General features: G+C 38.4%; 1 protein-coding gene across 1 annotated transcript in view; it reads left to right on the top strand.

Annotated features, from left to right (window-relative positions):
* LOC129712346 (centrosomal protein of 164 kDa-like) overlaps window positions 1–16889 on the top strand; it is a 131872-nt gene that overhangs the window by 86407 nt on the left and 28576 nt on the right. The window contains 5 exon segments of the mRNA XM_055660699.1: window positions 7087–7151; window positions 11097–11300; window positions 12141–12272; window positions 13447–13663; window positions 16646–16723. Of these exon segments, the coding sequence (XP_055516674.1) occupies window positions 7087–7151; window positions 11097–11300; window positions 12141–12272; window positions 13447–13663; window positions 16646–16723 (696 nt within the window).

Here is a 16889-nt window from a genome sequence, read left to right on the forward strand (position 1 = left end):
GTGAGAAATAATGTCTCTTAGAATTTGGGTTACCACCTGAGCTAAGTCTAGAGAAGTCAATTTGAATTAACAAAAGCCCAGATATGGGTTTTGGATAGGAATAGATACATTTCAATGCAGAGGGGTGAAATGTTACTAGCAGCAATATGAGCCTTTTCCTGCATTTCAGGTCAAATAACTCACTCTGTTCAATGAAAGAGGCAACATGTTTTATCTACTGTACATCCACCTAACAATGCGAAAGAGTGCACAAAGTGTTACAAATAATCACAGTAATTTCATGAATAACTTGGTTTCATTGCCAGGACTTCAGGGTCTGAGTTATCGGAAAAGGTTGAGCAGTCTAAAACCTTATTCCTTGGAGCGTCGGAGACTGAGGAATGATCTTGTAGAGGTGTATAAAATAACGAGGGGGAATAGATAGCATGAATGCATAGAGTCCTTTACCCATTGTAGGGGAATCAAGAACCAGAGGACGTAGGTTTAAGGTGAGTCGGGAAAGATATAATAGGAAGCTGAGGGTCAACCTTTTGGTGGTGGGTATATGAAATGAGCAGAGGAAGTAGCTGGTTCGATAACAACATTTAAATGACATTTGTACATAGATATGAAAGGTGTGGATGGATCTGGGTCCAATGCCTGTAGGTGGAAGGGGCATTTTGGTCGGCATGAGCAAGTTGTGCCAAAGGGCCTATTTGCATGCTTTATGACTGTGACTATGACAGCATTGCTTTAGTGTTTGGTGATGCTGGAGCATATTGGTCAAGAAGGAGTAGTTCATTATTAAGGGTTTGCTGGGGAGGAGATTAAGGGAATGAGGAGTGAGTGTTAGAATTGTGTGAAGGCTGGAGTTGAAATAAGGAGAGAAGTAATTTGAAAAGGTTTAGTTAGAACGTAGATCAATGATATTGCAGTGATTGTCACCAATTTTCAACCAAAGTCTTTTTTTCAAGTACATCACTTCATTTCTACTACACTGTAATTAAATTGTATTAATGTAATAAATGTGCTTATCTTTATTTCTGAAGTGTCTATTCAAGGGATTTCCATCACACCGCACCTTATCACAGTTCCTTGACAAAACACCCAGTCTGCTCCTCGACTCTCGCTCTACTCTGCCTGTCAGAACTTGCAGTAATTCTCAACAACTTTTCTTTTGACTTCTCTCGGCGCAAGATATAGCCATGGGTGTTCGCGTGAGCCTCAGCTATGCCCTTCCTTTCACGGGGTTACATTGAACACTGGTCAAAACGCATCCTAGCCCTATTCCCCAAATCTTTCACTGCTACAGCGACAACTGCATTTTGCAGCTTCCAGAAACTGCAGAAACTCTTCTGACTTCAAATCCTATCCCATAAAGGAGCTAAGGATTCCTAATCAACATGTGGCAGTCCTGTCAATCCAGAAGCTCTTTTACCTGCATGAGTGTTACCATTTGCACCAAAGGTCAAATAGTCCAAAAAATATTTCAATTGATTTTCAAAAGTGCCCTCGAACTCTTCACAATAACGCTCCATTTTAAAGTTCTTTTGTTTGACATGTGACAGATTTGGGTACATTTAAATTGCACGGATTCACTTCTTTATTGCTGTGTAGCCGCCTTCTGTGATTAGTCATTTGTGGGCCCTATAGTTAAAGACAGCAGTCGAGCCATCTTTCCCACTCCCCTACAAATTGTTAATTGCCCCCTTTTGTTCTTTGTTTTGACACTGAATTGTTTTCTTGAAACCATTATTTTACCATCTAACTACAACTTAGTGCTTTTCACTGTCTGTTCTCTTTCTGCCTCTCTCCTGGTATTGGAAAGGGAAGTTAAAAGTAGCTAAATGTGACAGATGGACTGAAGGTTGTCTTTCCTTCAGTGGAGAGAGTACTGATAGCTTTCATTGACATTCCAGTTTAGCACGTCCTTGTCACTTTAATAGCTCCAGTTTCTAAATTAAATGCAATAGAGGATGGTGACAGCTTAGGCCACAAAGCAGCTATTAATATAGTTTATTCATTGGTCAAATATGCCAGTTTAGCTTTAGAAGGCTGAATGTAATTTCTTATAGCAATTAGCAATGATGCCGTATGCATACTGTTGGCAGTAGACTAATATACAAAGCAATTCCACGGGTTGATGACTGGCAGGAGAGTGCACAGGAGAGGTATCCCCTTTGAATTAATTTACATTTTTATAGACATTTTATGCTAGCTTTCTACTCTTTGCAGATTGCAATTCATGCACCCATCCACTTCAGCACCGACCGTGGGCTAGCTATGATATCATTCATAGCAATTGATCTGCAGATAGCTTAGCTGACTGCTGGGATGATCACATAGAATGTCGCCTGTTCTAAACATTCTTTGAAGATTCTCCTGGGAAATGTGTTTTCCTTTGTGAAAGTGAGCTATTAAAGCTAATAACTTCCTCAGACCATAATGTGCACTGAGTTTGCAAATGCTAGCCAGTGTGCTAATAAGATTATTTCCTTCTCCTTCTCAGCACTGGAAATGGCACATGTCAGTGAAGATATTGTCAATTTTGACTTCTGTTCTTCACAGTTGAATGATCCATTGATACTTGCTATTCAGACTTGCATGAAGAATAGCTGAAACCTCTGGAGTCATGCCCAGCACAGGTCAAACCCAGAACCTTTTGTGAGGAGAAATACCTTTCAAATCCCTTTGGAAGTTAAACATTTACATTCACCTTCCATGGCGGGATGCTATTTAATTGAAAATCCTGTCAGTTTGGGTAACTGACCAATAGCTTTATAGTAGAACGTAATTGAGTTTGAACAAAGGTAATCATTCAATACAGTTACTGTAAGGCATAGTTTAATTTCAGTAACGAATCTCTTATTAAAACAAAATCAAATTGTACTTGGTATCCAGTAAAGATAGTACTCTAATCAATTAAGTCAAAGTTAAGAGCAAGATCACAAGTTGCTACCACAGGCCAGGAGGAATTATTTAATGGAAAGCAATCAGTCGTAAAAATAATTGAGTTTAATTATATTTTAACGGCATGATGCTGGGGATTCCTTCTGTTGGTTCCGTTTAGAAATTCCCATGACTTGTTGGCTATTTTAGAGATTTCTATTTCTGGCCTGTGTCTGTGCTGGCACTCCAAGACCAGATGGCAGAGTCACCTTCTAGGTACTAAAGGGTTATGAATGAGGACTTGCATAACTTCATTCAAGGAATTAATACCGTCTGCAGTGGTGGCTCCATTCAACTGTCCCAGATGACCATAGAAATATTCTTAAACTTGTAATTTAAAATGTTAACAAATACGCAATTATTTTTCATTTGTTTTGGAGAAGCAGAATATTTCTCATTTATCGCTATTCAGTATTAGCATCAACCACTCAGGTTACTTAAACATAAATTTCACTTTGTTCTTTTGTCTTTGTATTTTAGTTTATTGTTGTCACGTGTACTGAGGTACAGTGAAAAACTTTTTAATACAATACAATACTATTTATTTGTTATCATTTGAACCTCTTGAGGTTCACATAGCACACATTTTTTTGATGTGTGCTATTTAGTCAGCGAAAAGACTGCATAATTACAATCATGCCCTCCACAGTGTACCGATAAAGGATAAGGGTATAACGTTTTGTGTAAGATAAAGTCTGATAAAAGATAGTCTGAGGGACTCCAATGAGGGAGGTGGTGCGTCAGAACAGCTCTCTAGTTAGTGATTCAGTGCCTCCGCTCACGATTCAGTAGTCACTGCTATACATGTGGCATTTATTCTTATCTTTGGAGCCTAAGACATTGTTTTCAGCATTTTGCAATCTGGCATGAGCTTGAACCCAGAAGCTGGAGGCTAATTTACACTTCCCTTCATCGAATGTTCTCAGGTTACTTAACACCGGTAGAAACACAATTTTTTTTTTGTTTCTTTTTTGTTAACTTGCTTTTGGCCTAATATTTATGGTGAGAGCACAAAACATGTCTGAACATGTTCGGCTGGCATAGTCCTCAAACCATCAAAGTTTCAACTCTCTCAGGAAGCAGTTACACTTTATCAAGCGTTAATTTCATACCATTGTACATTTTCTCATTTTCACTCTCTGTGAGATGCTCCAACAAGCTGCAGTACCTGCCTCTCATGAGTGTACATGCAGGTCCATTTATTGGAAGCATAAATGTTCCTTTGCAATATAAAAGCAACAGCTTCCTTTTCCATTGATTCAAATAAGCTAATAAGACATTTTTAGAAGTTCTCTTTTTTTGTAAATAGGGCGTAAAGGTTATTCCAATCCGTCACGAATGCATAGTGTTTCATTAAACATACGAAGAGACTATTCCCTGACTGAAAGAAAGTGTGGGCTATTTTTAACCAACAAAAGTATCAAGGGTGGTGCAGCTGGTAGAGCTGCTGCCTATCAGTGCCAGGGACCCGGGTTCAATCCTGACTTATTGTTTGCTGTCTGTGCGGAGTTTGCACGTTCTCACTGTATCTTTCCTTCAGGTGCTCTGGTTCCCCTCCATTGATCCCATGAAAAGATTTTATTTGCCAGTTGCATACCCTAGTGTGTTGTGGGTATGTGGATGAGCCCTTACCCTTACCCACCTTCAACTCACCCGAATCAGGTCGGAACCAAACACAAAGACACTCAGTACGTACACATCCACACAAATATGGTAAGGGTACTAAAAAAAAAAAAAGGGGGGGGGGGGGGGGGGGGGTCGCTAATAACAGTAAATAAGTAAGTCATTAAATAAATAAGTGTAGGGAGGGGGGGGGGAGAGGTTAAGGGGAGAGCAGCTGCAGTAGAGCAGAACAATGGTGGAGAGCACTCAGTCCTCTTCCGAGTCCGGGGACAAGTTGAGAGAGTTAACAAGTTCCAAGAAAGGGTTCCATGTATCTAGGAATGTCTTGGTAGAGCCTTTGAGAGAGAACCTAAGTTTTTCAAGCTTTAAATTGTAAAGCACCTCCTTAATCCAGCGGGTGTGTGTCGGGGGACAGGTGAGCCTCCAGTTAAGCAAGATCAGTCTCCGGGCTAACAAGGTTATAAAAGCTAGAACCCGTTTCACCGCAACAGAGAGGTTGGTGTTGGGAGGGGTACCGAAAATGGCTGACAGTGGGTTTGGAGGAATAGTCTGGCCGTAGGCTCTGCTTATCAAGTCGAAAGCACTCCTCCAAAAGGCTGCTAGCTTAGGGCAAGACCAAAACATATGGCTATGGTTGGCAGGAGATTGATTACATCTGTTGCAGGTGTTTTTTCTTATCTATGCTGATTTATTTTTATCGCCACTGTCATTTTCCACCCTTCATTTATTCTATTACATCTTGTGTATTTTTTCTTTATCGTCTATTTTATATCCAAGTGATGGCAAATCAGAATGTTGCTGCAGGTTGGTGGAGTACCAGCAAATACAAACATCCCGGGGTTTGTTTAAACTACTGTCTACGATTTTGGATGGATTGGGAGGAAATATGGATTTGTAAAGGGGTTGCGTAAACAACAGTTTTGCTTTTAAACTGGTCGTGATTATTAAAATGTCAAAATACTGCTGGCAATAGATAGGAGCATAGACAAACCATAAGACAATGGAAGCAAGCAAGGGACTCCATCATATGACGTGATCTTCTGCCTAGTGTTTCTGTTCCCAGTTAAACCCCATAACTCTCACCCCCTTCTAAATATTCAGCATCCCATTTGAATCAGAAAGTAATAAGTTCAAGTTCCCTCCCAGTACTTAATGGAGAATGTTGTGTAGTACAGATTGGAGATGATTGGAAGCATTAATGTGGTTTGACTCCCAAACTAGTTGAGCGGATGTAAAATTCCCCAGGGCATTATTTGAGGAAAAACATAGGACTCACCAAAAATTTTGGTCAATAATTATTGCTTAATGTTTTCTTGGTAATTTCTCTGTGATATTTCCCTGCACTGTAATAGTGTTTACACTTGAGTAGTTCTTCATTGTCTGTGAAATGCTCTGGAGCATCCTCAAGCATTCTCTGTAAAACAGTCCATAGATATCTGTACCTGTAATTGATCGAATCCTCTGTCAGATAAAGTCATTAACCATGTTTTAATGTTTATGCATCATAGGTACAATCAGTTTCTATATTTTTGATGCATGAGGGTAATTGGAAATATTGGCAATCTGCTTATACTAGTAGATAAAATAGATATTTTGTTCTTTGGTGTAGCTAAATTACTTTCAGAGTGTTAGTCCTTTAACCTGCAGTTAAAAAACAAATGCTCTGAGCTTTAGGGAGAAAGACTTCCATTTTAACGGCAGTATTTTAATTGTTGAAAATGAGCTGTAAGAATTAGTGGCATAAATTTGAAGTCTGATAGTTTCAGGATCAAATTTTTGTATCAAGTGCCATTGCAAGTCTAATTTCAGTGGAGACCCAAATACAGATACTGGAATTTGGAGCAACAAACACTCTTCTGGAGAAACTCAGTGGGTTCAGTAGCATTTGTTCTGTGGAAGAGGGGGGTGCGAAGTAAATGTGGCAATTTTAGGTCAAAATAGCGCTTCAGGACCAAGAGAGGGGAGATTCATTTCAGTGTGTAATGTTGATTTCGGTGGGTTGTATTAATTGTAGTAACTCTGAGAGTTATTGCACATTTGACAGATATGAACAATGACTATAAACTTGATAATATGTGAGCCGAATAGAGAAATCCAACATAAGTTGTAAATAGCAATCCATATCCAACAAATCAAATTGAAAGTCTTGAGGATAAAATTGACATGGGGAGAAGGAATGGGTGGCGTTTTGGGTCAAGAACCAAGAAGTCTGAAGAAGGGTCTCAACCCGAAACGTCACCCATTCCTTCTCTCCATAGATGCTGCCTGTACCACTGAGTTACTCCAGCATTTTATGTCTACCCTGGAAGCAGTTGAATGCAAAAGTGCATTTTGGACAAAAAAAAAGATTGATCTCAAATATTCTTTAAATAAAGAAAAGTTAGGAGGTATGGTGATCGCCGAGATTTGGGTTTTGTAAACATTGATTTAATAACGTGCAACAGCAAGGCACAGAAAGTATTGACATGGTGTATGTTTTATTAAATAACAACATGAATAGGTATTGTTCTGATCTCATATTTGTATTCGAAGGAGGAGGAGGAAGATACCAAGGAGCTAAATCTTGAAGAAAGAAGGAAAAGAGCAGAACCTTCTGAAAGGTACATATTTAGTATTCAAGATCAGATGTGAACTGTCAACCCAAATGGCCATCCTGTCGCCAGAATTTTATAATGATAACTCACAAGTTGGGACAAACTATCTAGTTTGTTTATAGTTTTCATACCGGGCACATTTCATTTGCTTGTGTGTATATATGTCCTCTATCCCCAGAGCTGCTGTATAAATGCATTATTATTTGGGGTGAGTTCAAACTACTGGGAGTATTACCTACCCTTCAGGAAGTTCAGTATGTCTTCAACAACTCTTAGCAACTTCTACAGATGCACTATAGAAAGCATCCTATTGGAATGCATCACAGCTTGATTTGGCAACAACTGTAAGACAAACAACTTTAAGAAATTGCAAAGAGTTGTGGATGTAGCCCAGTCCATTACACAACCCAGCAATGCCATCTCCCCCCATCAACTCCATCTATACTTCATATTGCCTCAGGAAGCCAGGCAAATTAATAAAGAACCATACTGTACTCTGGTTATTTCCCTTCTCCCATCAGGCTGAAGATGCAAATGCTTGAAAGCATGTACCACCTGATTCAAAAACTGCTGTTCCCCGCTGTTATCAGACTACTGAACCCACCTCCCATAAGCTAAGGGTGTAGTTCTGAACTCCCAACCTATAACAGTCCTTGTACTTTTTTAAAAATCCGCTCTTTTTTCCATTACCATAACACTATAACGCTGTAACACTAATTGTGCACTTTGCCATTTTTGTACTAGCTCTTGGATTTTCATAATGGTTTGATTGTACTCGTATATAGTATGATTTAACTAGATAGCATGCAAGCAAAGATATTTACTGTATCTCAGTGCCCGTAACAATAATAAACCAATACCATGTTTATGGATGCCCTAAATAATTTTCTGTGCTTAGCAGCTTAATTTAATATAAACAATACCTTTCCTGTTTTAAAATTGTTCTTAAATGATTTTCAAATTTCAAATTTTATTTGTTAGGTTTATAATACCCTCCAACATTTAGGAAATCACTTTGTTCCTTTTTAAAAAAAATATATTTGCACATTGTAATTCCACTGTGAACTTCCACGTCCATTAGTGGCACTTGTGCATTTGCCCCGGCAGTTTCAATAAACAAGTTGGTGAGAATTAGACCCTTTGAGTTTTACCTGCTGCAACTAACGCTTAACTGTGTAATGACCCACAGAAGAAATCAAAAAGGAAAAAATAACTAGAGTGAAACAACTTTTTATGACCAAGATTAATGTATCCGAGATAAAACACAGCTGTTTAATCTGACTTACACAAGACTGGCATTTAATAGTTCTGATAACATTCAGCTAATTTGAGGATGTGTACAGCTGAATCGTATCAATAAAAGAGGTGGTAAACTGTGATGCGAATCTGATTTGATAAGAGACAGCTGAAGATCTGCAGTAGAATCAATCTTTTTGAGACAGGTGGCCATTTCTGATATCAGCAAAGGAAGTGCACGAACAAAGAAATGAAATAACCCTCTTTGGGCATGAACATTAGTGTGGTGCTTTCACTAAATGATTCACCTACAGGACAAAGAATGAGAGGGAAGAAACCATTTAGAGAGAAGTGTTAAAGGATCAGTTCCCAACTATTTTTAAATTCTGCCCGTTTGCAAACTATTCCCATGGCACTTTCCCAACTCCGTATTATGTGACTTAGGAATCCAGTGATTTTCTGACAGTTTGTCTGCTATCTGTATGGTACTTCGATAACTGAAGCTACATCATCTCCATGGTTCTTCCATCAGGCCTTGATAATATGAGAAAGCTGCGACGGTCTGTCATGATAATAGAATCCTTTGCACATGGTCCGTACCCTTTTTCTAAATCCCCGTGAAGCACGAATGAGAAGATTACACATGATAACAGACACAAAGATGAAAACGGCAAGAGTCTTTTAAGTAATCTGCCAGACAAGAAAGAAAATGATGATTGCCCTAAGGATAATGGAAGTGTAGTGGAACTAATGGCCAGCCAGAAGCAGCTTCCTGTCCCCTCTGAAACTGTACAGCTTCTGAATATAACTGCAGCCATCTATATTTTGATTAAATTATGTCATTGCATTATGGAGTCATGCAGTTGCTTTGACGCTGAATGGTTGTGCTCCATCTTGTCTATTGACAGGCTGTCCTTAACTCAATGTTATTTTCAATTTTGATTAAGTTCCAATCGTCCCATTGACTTTCAGCCTATTTTTACACTAGAAGTTGAATGCAGGTTACTCTCCTGTCACAGAGGGTAAGCAGTTATTATATAATGATGGGATTTAGCAAGAAGGTGGCGGCAGCAGCAGTTGATCCATCACGCCAATGCTACTCTTCTGCTCTGCAGCTCTGCAATTTTCTCTCCAAGTACATGCTCAATTTCCTTTTCAAAGTTACTATTGTATCTTCTCCCACAGCCCTTTCAAGCAGTGCACTTCATAACATCATAATTCAAAAAAAAAAAATCTCACCTTTAGATAATAATGGGTAAAAGCTTCAGCAGTTAGGATGAATAATCTTGTTCGTAAAAGTGTCATTTTTGAAAAGTTTAAAGATTACCTATATGGAAGCTTTCAGAGAAAAATTGTCAATGGCTATTATATAAAACAAAGATTGAGAGATCGCAGCAGCTTCAACCTATTGCTCCGCTTCACTCTGACATCTTCGATGTTACAAAAAATACTTTCTCGTTGTGTAGGATCATCTGAAGGGTAAACATCAATTTCCAGCTGATTTATCTCACACGGAGTAATTTAGGTCATTGATCCTGTATTATATGATGTGCACAAAATGTGTATTACAATGATTTTAATGGTTAGTACTCCTGGAAATGGAGTACAGCAGAGAAGCCAAAGTGTTTTTCCTCATTTACAGTCATGTCAGGGTGAGCTGATTCCATGAAGTTGCGTGACTGATGGTTTTTGGAGAAAGTTTTTGGAAAAGGTGTTTCAGCTTTTTATTCTTTTGTTCTCAGTGAGAACCACAGCCAGTACAGTAAACGGTGATTTCATCAAGGTATTTGAATTGAAATTGGATGTTACCACCAATATAAGAATGTCATCCTCATATTTTTAAAATGAGAAGAAAAGGTTAGCTGCCTACACTACCTCACACATGTCTCAGAAGATTCAGCATAGGTAAAGTAAATAAAAAGATGGAAGACTGCTAATTCAATTTTACATATATATGCCTCACTGGTTAGGTCGGTCCACCAAACCCGACCAGATCTCCTGGTTGTTAAATATTTTGATTCCTCTTGCCATTTCCATACTGACCTTCCAGGACCTCCTCCATTGCCAGAGTGAGACTACACACAAACTAGAGGGACGCCTTCTCATATTCTACTTGGGTAGCTTATGATCTGACGGTATGAACTTTGAATTCTCCAATTTTAGGTAACTAACATACAAAGAGCAATTTTTTTTTCTTCTCTCCCACCCCACCACCATTTCTCTGTCGACCTGGACTTTTTTTTTCCCCCTTTACCCCCCCCCCCCCCATTCCACCTATATTCCGTCCTCTGGCTTCACAATTCGCACCACTTCTAACCTTGTATCAAAAACCCCTCTTACCTCTATTCTATTACTTGCTAGGATCTGTTCTGCCCTTCCTCTCTTCCAGCTTTCTTTAGACTGATTGTGGTGGGGGTCGGGAACAAGGGTTCTGACCTGAAACGTAACCTATCCATGTTCACCAGAGATGCTGCCTGATTGCAAAGTCACTGCAGCACTTTTTTTTTATAAACCAGTATCTGTATTTCCTTGTATAACAAATGCCTCACTATGGTTTGTTGGAATATCCTAGGTCTCCTCTGAAAATAGCCTTATTACCACATCAACCGTACCTATGGCATCTCAGCTTCTGTTGACCCATTGACTTTGGAAATAATTTCTGCACAATTTCTTTTAATTAGTTTGGTAATCACACTCTGTTTACTTTCAAAATAGATGCACTCATCAGGAGCATCTGAAGGACAAGAGGCTACTGCAGTCACAGAAGTCTGAGGTGGATTCCTGTGGCAAGTTGAACAAAGAACCGGTAAAGGAAAAAAATCAGCTGCTCAAAAAGAGTGAGGAGCAGCTTTGTAAACTCAGGCAACAGGAGGAAGTGGAAGTGCAGCAAATGTATTATGGCAAAGAAGAAAGGCTCAGGTAAAACTGTGAGAAAGTTATGAGTTTTTACACAAGGCTGCTGGATAAATAACAGAAGTGACAGAATGCTGCATGATTGTAAGTGTCATTTCTCTGAAGACGGCCATTGCACTTCGCATGGTACTCCTTGAGAAGGTTGAGGGATTCACCCCAATGTCCTGGCCAGCGTTGCTTTGTCAATCAATATCGTCAAAAACAGATCGGTCATCCCATTATGATTTGTAGAGTCAGGCTATGGGTAACTTTTTGAAAAATATCTATTTACCTAACAGCATTGAAGATCATTTTAACAAAATGTGATTGCAGGGAAATCAATTAGAGTCAGTCAAATTTCCCACTGTATACTCAACAATGGAGAGTAAATCAGGCTATGCATAGAGCAACAATGAAACTGATCTTGTCATTTTTCCAGTAGCCTGATTAAGTTGCTGTTTGTGTAAGATTGCTTTCTTTTTAATTGACATAGGAAGGTAGAGAAGCATAAGTGATGAAAATCTCTTGGCTATTTCCCCAGTAGAAAAAGTCTTGAGTAGTCATTTTGAAGATATATAACAAAATGTTATTCACTGGGTCAAAGAAGTAACTTTTAGAGTTATGGATCTTGTAACTCGCCCCAAATCTTTAACCCTGAGGCTTCCTGATTCAACCTTAAACTACAGTTGTTTATAATGTGTCTAGATGACTATTGCCATTCTATGCAGTTGTCAGGGGTATAGAGTGACCTTGAGAATCTGACTGTGGAAATAGTTCAATGAGCCGACTCCAGCCAATGGAGGCAGCCAAAGTTATTTGACAAAGAAATGGAATAAGCTTAACAGTTTTATATTTTCAATCATCAAGGTTACTAAAAGAAAAACTCGGGGTTGAACGAGAGGAAGAGGAGACACGGCTGAAAGAAGAGCAGACCAGTGTGTTGCTTAAACTCCGAGACCAGGTTAAAAATGAAATTGAGAGAACAGAGAAAGAAATAAGGTAAGTGTCATCAGAGTAGATGAACAGGATAAAAGGTCCATTGCTTCTACCCCTGATCATTTATTTATATCTCAGTCATTATGTAATAGGTCAGTAATTTTTTAAGAAATACGTGTAGAAATGAGGAGTCTTTGAATGTACTCCCGTGCCCTTTATAAATGACACAGACATAAACCAACACAGAGCAGTTGATTGCCAACCTCCAATTTTTGTCCCAATTTTCTGCAATTGCACACATTCTTCTTGTCATATGGAAAATTGCTAAAGGGTGCTGTGCTTGTAAGACTCATTGAGCTGTCTTATTCTGAGCTACCAGAATACTCTGTTGAATTTAGTACCTTGTAAAATTCATTTGAGAAAAATCTTTGATAGTCTGTTTCAAGTAAAGTCAAGGGTGCAGAGTGTTTAATTGTCATATGTACTGACAATGGAACAATGAAATACTTGCAGCAGATACATGTTTTTAAGGGATTGACATCAATCAGGTGAACAAGGAAATGGCTGTGTGGAACATGAAAGAATAGCTTTGAAAAAATAATGTAACTGTTGCTTTTCTTTAACTAATAAAATGCAGGAGGTTGAATTGTACTTAATATCCTGCGATGGTGTTAATCCATAAGAACCCATTAGGTTTGCTTTCAGTCTTATTACTGCCCTTTGTTGATAATGTTCCTTTATCGGCGATGGGCTATTGTGAATGTAACATTGTTAATGGCTAAAAGGAAAAAAAACAACATTTTGGCCACTTCAGAAGTAAGCTCCTATGGTATGATAAAATTAATTGTTAATTTAACAGCTAATTCTCCCAAAAAAATGTGTGAACATTGCATTATATTTGAAATTGGATATTTAATATTCTTGCTATTAAGTCAAATTTATGAGGTGCGTAAAATAGCAAAATCATGTTGGACCTAATTAAAAAAGGCATTGCATAATATCTTTTGTTGACTAATGTGACATAGAAGTAAAATTATATTTCAGTAATTGTTTCCTTTGCTCAAGAAGGTTTTTATTTAGTTTAAGGAAAACTAAAGTAATAACTCTCCCAAAGAGTTGTTGATCAAAAAGGCAATATTACAGCTGTTTGATGGTATTCTTGGTAATATTCTGTCAGTGATATATATTTTATAATGCTGTTAATATGTCAGGCAATTTTGTTTTTATTGCATTCCAGGGGAGAGGAGGAAGAAAGGTTGCTGCAGATTAGAACACAAGTGAAATCATTATTGACAACTGAGCAGCAAAATTCAGAAGCTGAAAAGCATGCTCTTGTCGAGCAGCTGAGGAAAGAGATGGATGAAACCCTAAGCAAAGAGAAGATCCTGCTGGAAGAGAAAAAAGTGGAGGCTATTCGTGAGTTAAGGCAAAAGTTTAAAAAAGAAACAGAAGAGGTACGTTTCTGCTTTTAGCAATTGGTAATACTGAAGTTTTGGGGTGGCACTTTGGCGCAGTGGCAGGCCTAGGTTCAATCCTGATCTGGTGCTGTCTGTATAGCGTTTGTACGTTCTCCCTGTGATTATTTTTTTTCCAGGTGCACTGGTTTTCTCCCGCACTCCAAAGATATATAGGTTTGTAGGTTAATTGGCTTCGGTAAAATTGTAAATTGCCCCTAGTGTGTAGGATAGAACTAATGTACAAGGTGATCACGGACTCAATGGGCCGAAGGGCCTGTTTCCGTGCTGTATCTCTAATCTCTAAACTAAACTAAACTCGAAAATAGGTTTTCTTCTCCACAAAAATGGTATTGGATATTACCGAGTGCTGAATGCCTTTGCGTTTTACATCTTATGTTCCTCTGCCATCCAAGAAGCCAAATAGACCATTATGAAAAGAAAAGATGCTGTTATTTACTTGAATGTTAAATTCAGCAATCAGATTAAAAGTAACTTCCAACATTGCATGCAGTGTTACTGTTAAATTTGTTGCAGTATAATAATGTTAGCATAGAAATCTCATGATTATTTTACTTGAACCCCCAAGTTGAGGGACCCAGTTGCTTTGAGAGTGTGAAATGTGTTTGAAAGTTGTTCTTCGCTGAAAAATACAGTAAAAGATTGATACTATATCCAAAAGCCCCTACTACTTTGTTCACTTTTTATCCCTTTATTTTGAGTCTGTGATGTCTTTGTCTTTCTTCATTAGGATAACACCATTTATTAGGACTACTGTGGACTGAAATGAGATCTTGGTTTAATTTTGTAATAACTTTAAGGAAACATTAAGGGAATGACATCCTGAACAGCTGTTTAACTGCTTGTTGCTAATTCTCTCTGTTAAATACGGTGAAAGATGGAAATAAAAAAAACTGGAAAATCTCAGCCTATAATTCCTGATAACATATTTAAGTACGTTGTCATGGAATTTCAAGGTTAAAATTGAACATTTTTGAGTTCATCAATATCCAAAGCTTGTTCGGGTATCTGTTCTAGATTACTACCATACAATTTTGCTGTAATCCATCACAGCTGAATGTCATATCAGATGGTCTTGGAGGTAGTCGTTAGCTTGGTCACAGTAATTGTACAGGTACAATCACTGTATATCAGAATCATGCAAAATCTACACAGAGGCAGAGCATTCGGCTCATCTTGAAAGTGCTGGCCGAGAAAGAGTTGAGCACGCTAATCCCACCTTCCATCGGTTGTTCCATAGCCTTTCAGGTCATGGTTCTTCAAGCACGTCAAAGTATGGGGTAATTGCATTGATGGGTTCAGCCTCTGCTACCCATTCAGGCAGCAAATTTATACCCCTTTGCCAAAGGACCTAGTTCCTTGCTAGTCATTCTATCTAGGCACGTTGTGATATTATTGTCTCAATTAAATCTCTCCGCCTTCTCCATCATATAGTCATTCTTACTTGCTGCAACTGTACGTGCACATTAACATAACAACATTAAATAAATATAAAATAAATTATGGGTTATTCTACATAAAACCAAACCATGTTGGTGCAAACCAAAGTTTAGAGATACAGCATGGAAAGAGGCCCTTTTGCCCACCGAGTCTACGCCGACCAACAATATCCCGTGCACTAATTCCATTCTACACACTAGAGACAATTTAGAGAAGCCACTTAACCTACAAACCTGCACACCAATGGAGTGTGGGAGGAAAACGGAGCACCCGGAGAAAACCCACACAGTCACAGGGAGAACATACAAACTCCATCTAGCCAGCACCTGGAGTCAGGAACAAACCCAGGTCTCTGTGCTGTAAACCAGCAACTCTGCTGTTGTGCCACCCTTCTCGGTACTCATGGAATAGGTAGAAAAATGGTTGAAAGCCATATAGGTAGATTTTAAAGAGGAAAGAGATTAAGCAAAACTTCAAAGGTATTAATCTTGGATTACTTCCCGTTGCCAGAAAGTAGAAATAGGAAGATAGTGCAGATGACTGTCCGTCTGGAGAGATGGTCCAGGAAGGATGGCTGATAACTGGGGCATTGGGCTTGTTCTTGTGAAGGTCAAACAAGATGGATTGCACCGCAACTGAACCAAGACCAATATTATCTTGGGCAAATGTACTTGTTCTGTTTAAACTAGATGGGGATGGGAATATGAGCATAGACTCTGAAGGGAGAAAAGCAGATGCAAAAATAAAAGGTAAAAAGTTAGTGAAAGTTTGGAAGGCATAGAAAACAAAGTTTAGAAAATAGACAAGGTGTCTAGCTGTGCCTAATGTTATGCATCAAATTGCAAATTCTGCTCCTTGCATTTTGAGGCATAACGAGTTGGGAGCACAGGCGTATGCATAACTAATATTTTAATTATTGAACGCATTGAAAAATAGGATTAGTAATAGAATCTTAATATTATTTGTTTCAGGATTTTCAGATGGGGTAGAGAGAGGAGTAGAAGAAGAAATAGTGGCAATATCGATTAAAGAAACATTGCAGCCATGGAAAGTGATGGTTATGTTAGAACATCAAATTGCAATATGGCTTGATTTAAAGAACAAGATGCCAATTACTTTGTTGGGAAGTTTGAGGTAGATAGAAAGAAGATTTGTAGACACATTTCTGATAAGTACAGAAGTGCGGGGATAGTGATATTGTGATATTTCAGTATCCCAATTTGAACTGGAATGCAATCATTTAAAATAGTAAAGAAGGTCAAAATTACATCCCGGAGATCCTATTATGGAGGATGTCCAACAAGAGGTGGTATAACAGGAATGTTAGTTGGACAACTCTTTTGTGGCTGTGATCGTAATTCTGTTCGATTTAATAGTTATCGAAAAGGACAATGATAAAATTGGAATGTACGGTTCCAATCTGGGCTCAGGCCAATTTTTCTAGACTTAAGGAATACACTTGTGGTGTGAATAAGAAGGAATTTTCTTATTTCTCATGTCATTTCATCATTTCTCCTGCAGGAACTGGAAAAACTCAAGAACAAACACTCGATTGACCTTCAGGGTTTGAAAATGACAGCTGAAGAAAAGCATCAAGAAGTGAGTTAATAGAAAAATATGGATTGTTAAATGTTCAGAAAAATAAGTATTAAAGAATCCAATTCGCATTTTTTTTTACTATGGATGACGGGAGGTTAATTGAATCGGTAAATCTACTTTACACCAGCAAAGAGGAATTTATCCACCTGAATCATTATTTCATCCT

The sequence above is a fragment of the Leucoraja erinacea genome, chromosome 32 (assembly GCF_028641065.1).
Source record: "Leucoraja erinacea ecotype New England chromosome 32, Leri_hhj_1, whole genome shotgun sequence".
Taxonomy (NCBI): domain Eukaryota; kingdom Metazoa; phylum Chordata; class Chondrichthyes; order Rajiformes; family Rajidae; genus Leucoraja; species Leucoraja erinaceus.